Source organism: Alexandromys fortis, unplaced genomic scaffold, assembly GCF_014885135.2.
Source record: "Alexandromys fortis isolate MF-2015 unplaced genomic scaffold, M_Fortis_MF-2015_v1.1 scaffold_9, whole genome shotgun sequence".
NCBI classification, from domain to species: Eukaryota; Metazoa; Chordata; class Mammalia; order Rodentia; family Cricetidae; genus Alexandromys; species Alexandromys fortis.
In genome coordinates, this window is record NW_026067892.1 from 7,277,229 (window position 1) to 7,284,520 (window position 7,292).

The window sequence follows — 7,292 nt, forward strand, 5'->3', positions numbered from 1 at the left end:
AAAAAAAAAAAAAAAAAAAAGAAGGAAGGGGTTTTTTGTTTTTTGGGTTTTTTTTTTTTTTTAACTGTAACACAGTAAAACTATATATAATAACATATACCTCAGCCCATACGAGAGACTTCGGGACTAGGAAGCAGCATTTGGCTCAGTTTGGAACCTTTTTTTTTTTTTTTTAAGTTTTCTCAGGTCTTATATATGAAAGTATATAAGAAAATGCAGCCACCATGTTACACACCCTTTGTAGGTAGATTTTCCTTTGGGCCACAGGCTCACAAAAAAAAAAAAAGACACAGAGACTTATTATTAGTTATGAAAGCTTGGCCGGTAGCGTAGGCTTATTTCTAACTAGTTCTTATAACTTAAATTAACCCCTCTCTTCTAATCTACATTCTTTTCTGTGGCTAGGTTACCTTTACTCTGTGCTCCGCATCCTGGTTCCTGTCCATTTGGCTGCTGACTCCCCCCCTTCTTCCCAGCATTCTCTCGGCCCTGAAAATCCTGCCTAGCTATTGGCCGTTCAGCTTTTTATTAAACCAGTCAGAGTGACACGTCTTCACAGTGTACAGAAAGATTATTCCCCAACATTACACTGTGGCCAGTCTCCTCTGTCCATGTCCTACACGAACAACAGTGCCATCCTAAAAGAAGTCTGCCGAATAGAATTTTGATTCTCAGTCCCGAGTTAGAATGTTAATATTAGTTTGTGAGACCTATAGAACTGTTGCCATTAAATATTTACTTAGCAACAGCTGCTCGCTGGAAGCAGAGACTTAAGTGGCCCTGCTCATTTGGGCCGGGCAGGGTGTTGTGACCAGACTATCTGCTTTCTTGGGCATCGTTGGCACAAACAGGGTAAGGGAGGTGCTAAGGAGAAGCAGCCTCTTCCAGTGACAGTGGCTCCAGCTGTGGAGGCTCGGGTCTGTTGGAAGCATTAAGAATGCTGTCCTACAGACCTGCGGTTGGTGGCCTGCCTTGACTCTTCTGGGTCCTGCTTCTACAGGGGCACGGCGGTCTGCAACGCATGCTTTACTGCTGAGCATTGATTTCGTCCCCGAAGTGATTCTTCACCAATCCTTCCTGGGACCAGACAGCTCACAGGAATGCCTAACGTAGCAGAAATAGTGGTGGGCTAACTTAAAGCAGCTTTGGGAAGGCTTCCTGTTTTCCTTCCCAAAGCAAATCAGCTTCCTAATTAGTTACATGTGGCTGGATAGCTCAGCTCCTTCGAGCCTGCAAGCCTTCGCTCTGCTTCCGCTTGTGACCTTCGTGTCTGCCACAGGAAAGGCACTGCTCCTTTTCTGTCTCACTCGTGTTCAAAGAACTCGTGGCAGGCTGTAGTCACCATGGAGACGAAGGCCATAAATTCCTGGAAGTCACACTCTCCATCTCCATCTTCATCCAGTGTTTCCATGACTTTGTCCACGACTTCCTGTTCTTTGATTTCCTGAGAGAGAGAAAAAAGAAAAGCCGATTAAGTCCTTTCTAGATGCGATATAGCGCTATCAAAATGTTATTAAAAGTACTAGGCTGATCATTTGCATCAGAAAAACAATCCCAACATAGGAAATGAGGAAATCCAGCAGTCCTCTGTGAGTCAGGGACAGCCAGCCAGAGGGAAGCGGGGAGGGTCTATGCCTGTCCTCTTCCCTCTGGTCTAGTGGGACCCGGGGTTACTTTAAACTAGGGAACCAAGAAGAAACAGACATGTGCAGTCCGTCTCAACCGGAGCCAGTGAGCTCAGTGCTCCTGAGCACGCATGCGTTTGTGAGCCATGCAGATTGGCTAAAATAACCCTTGAGGATGTGTCAGAGCTGCTAGCTGTCCTGCCCTTCTGTCTTCTTGAGTTATTCCCTAGGTGTCATAGGCTTTTTTTTTTTTCTGACCGTTCTGACACCAAAACCAGATGGATGGTGAGGCTACTAACTGATGCCCAGACCAGAAGAAACGGTGAGGCTGCCAATGCATCAAGAGTGCAGCCTTGGAGACGGGTGGGAAGGGCGCGGACTCTGAGCACTGAAGATCCTCAGTTCTGTTTCAGTGAACAACCCTGCTCCCCAATCCCCCATTCCCCCGCAGAAGAGCTCTGAGGAGAAGTCAGGCTTCCCTGAGTTCCAAAGATGGTAATTCCCGGCAGCTCATGAGAACTTTGAAATATCTTCCAAAACATAGATAGCACAGTATAGTTCCTCCAGTTATACCACAGGTGCTAGGATTCTGATGCTACGTGCCCTCCAGAGGCTCCTGTGGAGGAGGCTTGGTGCCAGCCCATGTCACCACAGGGAGGTGGTAGAACCTTTGGGAGGAAGTGATCACTAGGCCATGCCCTTCCTTTCTTTGTTTCCCTCCTTCAGGTGGGCACCGTCATCAAAGGCTCCCTGATCCCCTCCTTTGAGCTGATTTTCTCTAGTCCTTTTGTTACGCCAAGCCAGCAAACGTGTAGGATACCTTGAAATCTTAACATAAGCTATCATTAATAAGTGTGACATCATGTTTTTCGGCCCTAAAATCATGGTAGCAGCGAGTGTTTTAAGCTTCTATTGATAGAGCTCTAATTCTATGTGAAGAGCTTATACGTGGAGGGGCTTAGCTGTCTGAGCAAGCTTCCAGAAGCCGCCTGAGAACCGTTTCTGGCGCAGCTCAGCGATCCTCCTGTAAGGATCCTTCCTTACCTCCAGGAAGTGGGCGAGCTCATTGTTGATGAGCTCCTTGAGTTCCGATTTCTTCAGCTTGTGCTTGTCACCCTCGCGCCCGGAATACTGATGGAAGATGTCGATGAGGGCCACCATGGCCTTCTCCAGCTCAGACATCCTGGAGGCTGCAGAAGAAGGACAGCTTTACATGGTTTCCGCCCTGTTCTTTGAAGAGTTTAATAGGCTGCTTGCAGACCTCAGCCCAAATGAGGGGTGGAGAAGTCTGGCCAGGAGAGGCATTCTGCGACTCCACAATGACCACAGACCATTCTCTGCCTTCTAGGCCTGCCACCTCCCTTCTGTGTCCCCGTGGGCCACAGGGTTAAGTTTCCAGGACGATTGGCTTCTGGTTGGGTGATGGAGGTGGGTCTTGTATCTTATCTGTTGCTTTCATTGGTTAACTAATAAAGAAAACTGCTTGGCCCTAATAGGACAGAAAATTAGGTAGGCGGAGTAGACAGAACAGAATTCTGGGAGAAAGAAGCCTAGTCAATGAGTCGCTATGATTCTCCCACTCCAGACAGGCGCAGGTTAAGATCTTTCCTGGTAAGCCACTTTGTGGTGCTACACAGAATATTAGAAATGGGTTAGATCAATATGTAAGAGCTAGCCAATAAGAGGCTGGAACTAATGGGCCAACCACTGTTTAAAAAAAATACAGTTTCCGTGTAATTATTTCGGGTAAAGCTAGCCTTGCGGGCGGCCAGGTGCCAGGAACATAGCCCGCCGCTCCTATCACAACAGTTGGGTTATGTCGATGAGGAACTAGCAAAGGTGCTGATGCAGAACGCCAGGGGATGATTCCAGCTTTCCCTGGTGGCCCCCCAATCCTGGAGCTCACCAGGGTGTAGCATTAGCTGGTGGATTTGAGGACACCAAGAGGACAAGCAGCTAGTACAAAGTCAACATCAACAAACCGTTTTTAAAAGCAGTAAACAGTATCCTCAGTTAGCAATAATGTCAGGGGTTAGGAAGAGAAGTGCAGAAGAAAAGAATGTGCTTCCAGAAGAGCCTGAGGAACAAGAACAGGAGCATCCTGGATAGTTTTATATCAACTTGACACAAGCTGAAGTCCTATCTGGAAGGAGGGAACCTCAACTGAGAAAAATGTTCCATAAGAGCCAGCTGTAGAGCATTTTCTTAAGGAGCGATTGATTGGGAAGGGCCCAGCCCGTTGTGGGTGGTTCCATCCGGAGGCTGGTGGTCCAGGCTTCTGTAAGAAAGCTGACTGAGCAAGCCAGTAAGCAGCCCCCCTCCATGGCCTCTGTATCATCTCCTGCCTCCAGGTTCCTGCCCTGCTTGAGTTCCTGTCCTGATTTCCTGTAATGATGAACTGTGATGCAGAAGCTGAGTAAACCCTTTCCTCCCCAGCTTGCTTTTCGGTCATGGTGTTTCATCATGGCAATAGAAACCTAACTAAGACAAGGAGCTTATCTTTATTCGAATTAATATATAAATTTAAGCTGTTTAAATAAAAATTATGAGTGACTTTTTTGGGGGGGGGGGATAGGTGACAAACATTAAAACTGTAAAATTCATCTGGGAAATAATCGTAACACTGCCCCGTTCTGAAAGACAGCAGTGAAATGACCTTCCAGAAACATTAGTCCAAGGTCATCTGATTCTGCTGGTGTCCTAACACCGGGAGACCAGGGCTCCACAGCCAGGCGTCCCATGCCTATTCATTAGCCTGGCCCCAGCACAGGGGCTTCTTTGTGAGCAGGAATGCCAGCGAGGAGCAAACAGCCTTCGCAGCGGGCACCTGATGCACAGCCAGCGCCTGAAGAGACTGGGGGTGCATGCCGGGAGGGCCGGCTCGTTCTCAGAGTGACTCAGTTAACAAAGGCAGCCTGTGGCTCCCTTGGGAAAACAGCCACTTGGGCAGAGACATGTGACAGCCCTTGGCCTTGAGTTCTGATCCTTAAAGCAGACCCTGCACGGTCCTAACTAAAAACGGGCAACAACAAAATGGTTGAAATCTCACTCCCATGTTGAATATTTTACGTTTTAGAATAAAACTTTGTTAACTTTTTAGATTTTTTTATTAATGATCTCCCAAAGGAAACGGATTGAAGGTTTTTACCTTGTCTGCTAAAGTTCTACCATGTCAAGGTACTTTGTTTTGCTCAGAAATCCCAGACACCTGGAGGACCTCATATAAGCAGAACTATCCAGAGGGACTAAAGTATAATATTGTTTTTTAGTTTAAAAAATATCTGCATGTATGTGTGCAAGCCTGCACGCTTGTCGCTAACGTATACACTGGTGCCTGCAGAGGCTGGAAGAGGATGTCATATCCCCTGGAATTAGAATTACTGGCAGCTGTGAGCTGCCTATGGATGCTGGGCCATCTCTCTGGCCCCAGTTACTGGATTTTTTGTTTATTTTTATGAAAGAAAATAAGTTTAGTTCCTATAAAGAACAGTAAGAAGGGCAGTAATAGAATAAGAGAATCACTTTTTTGGTTTTTGTTTTGTTTTGTTTAAGACAGGGTTTTGCTGTAGCTTTGGAACTTGTCCTAGAACAAGCTCTTGTAGACTAGGCTGGCCTCAAACTCACAGAGATCCACCTGCCTCTGCTGTGATTAAAGGCGTGTGCTACCATCACCCAGCTTGCTTTTTTTTTTTCTTTTTTAAGATTAAGCTAAGGTTTCACTGACCCCAGGCTCTCTTCTAAGTCATGGTCTTCTTGCCTCTGACCCCTGACCGTTGGCCCATACCTAGCACAGTTACTGATTAAAAAAAAAAATAAATCTCGAGAAACTCTTTATCATGCTTGACACTTCTCAAAGTCTTGGCTGTAGGAGGAAAGGGTTAACACGGATTTTTGGATGGGGACTAGAAATTAAAAAGAAAAGGCATTACACATATCCCATATGCTAGAAACATCCACCAGATTCAACTGTTTTCATAACCACATTACAAATTCCCTCTGTTCTTCCTTTCATCTAAAGAAGCACTGGCTTGTAGTTGGCCCTCAAAGACAGATGCAGCAAATGCCCCTGTGAACATTTTGCATTCGTCTTTTTGTAAGGAAAGCAGAGGACTTGCGCTTCTGGGAAAAATGCTGCCTGTAAGGTAAGAGGCCCTCACGGAGACTGTCCCTCCGCAGGCGGTAATGGAAACCAGAGCCCATTCCTAACCCCTGTTTCTTTATCCCAATTCATAATTATCTGAAAAGATTTAACTCTTTTTTTTTTTTTTTTTTTTTTTGTGGTGTCTGGAAATGTAGGAGCTTAGCATTTCAAATAGAGAAACTAGAAAAGCCTGCAGGGGCGCTTCAGGGTCACGGGAAAAGTGGCTGCGAGGAAGGGGGAGCTCTAGCTGAGGATTGGGGCTAACCATGCACCAGGAGAGAAAAAGCTTGCCTTCGGAGTTAGAAAAGAAGCAATATATATGTGCCACCTCTGAAAACACCAACGGTCGTTCTGAGTCATCCAAAATGACTTTAGGTTTCCCTGTCTTAATGAAAATAAAACTGCAGACAATATCAACAACGGTCATAAGAAAACAGTAAAGTCAGGCTTAAATCACAGAATGTCATCGGCAATTTTGAAATGCTGCCAAATGTCCCCAAAGGGCCTTTTAATTTTCAGCTCTCCATCCTATCCCCTCCACCCCTCACCTTTCGAGGAAAGAAGAGGAAAGAGAGTGGTTTTTCTTGAGTCCTGTCAGTGGCTCCGTCTCACCTCCTGGTCACCTTTTGCTGCTGGTGTCCTCTCTGGCTTCGGTGTCTGAGAGGCAGGAGCGTAGACAGAGCAGCGTCTTATTCCTCTTCCAGAGAGGACTGGGTGTGGGCTTGGCGCAGTCCGCTGCAGGCTGAGGCTGCCAATGGGGGCCAAGGGTAGGGAGGTGCTGGACAGCCAGCCCGCATACAGGGCCCCATTGACTGTGCACCCTGGGGATTCACTGGGCAGTCACAATGATATGATCTAGAGAGAAATTGGGCCTGTTGGGCAGGAAGCGTAGAGTCAGCTTTTCTGGGGTCTTTTAAAAGTATTATTACATAAATATTGATGGGATCCCAAAGACAAGGATGGGGTGTGGAAAGAGGAGTGAGACAGAATGAATTGATTTTTTTTAAAAAAAAAAAAACAAGGAGAAATGCTGCCAAGAACTGGAAGCTTCTAGTGCTGGGTGCAGGAAACTGTGTACTCATGGCTGGCTTCCAAGGAGTCTTGAGCATCTTGCCTGCCTGCCAGCTTTCTGGCCCCCTCTCGCAGGTATGACATGTGGTGGATGTTGGTGCTGGACAATGGGCTTCTCTGAACCCAGTGTGTTCAACAACCAGGACGAGGTAAATCGGTTACTGTCGCACCTCGGGAAAAGTCCTTCTTAAGAGTGGAGATGTGCCAAAGCTGTTTTAGGTCTCTCTCTTTAGCCTGGTAAAAGGTTATGCATTGTCTGAGCCAGAAATGCTTTAAAAAAATAGCCTGTCCAATGCTCTTTTAACATGGGGGGGGGGATGCTGTGTCCCTCATCAAGGCACGGGTGAACCCAGAAAGCACTCTGCGCTCCCTTTGCCCATCTGAGCAACACCACGCCCCAGCTTCCAACAGAATCAAGTGTGGGCTGCTGCTCAGAATGAGTCCTTCTGACAAAT

General features: G+C 46.7%; 1 protein-coding gene across 2 annotated transcripts; it reads right to left on the reverse strand.

Annotated features, from left to right (window-relative positions):
• Positions 1-344: 344 nt before the first annotated feature.
• On the reverse strand, positions 345-6,474 carry S100b (S100 calcium binding protein B). 2 transcript variants are annotated; one of them, XM_050142257.1, is made up of 3 exons: positions 6,315-6,474; positions 2,670-2,815; positions 345-1,444 (listed from the first exon to the last, which is right to left on the reverse strand). In XM_050142257.1, exons 2-3 carry the CDS (start codon positions 2,805-2,807, stop codon positions 1,304-1,306), a joined length of 279 nt encoding a protein of 92 aa, XP_049998214.1. In that variant the 5' UTR covers positions 2,808-2,815; positions 6,315-6,474; the 3' UTR covers positions 345-1,303. The 2 variants fall into 2 exon arrangements, with proteins under 2 accessions (XP_049998214.1, XP_049998222.1); XM_050142265.1 differs by having other exon boundaries at positions 6,379-6,459.
• Between the last annotated feature and the right edge of the window lie 818 nt (positions 6,475-7,292).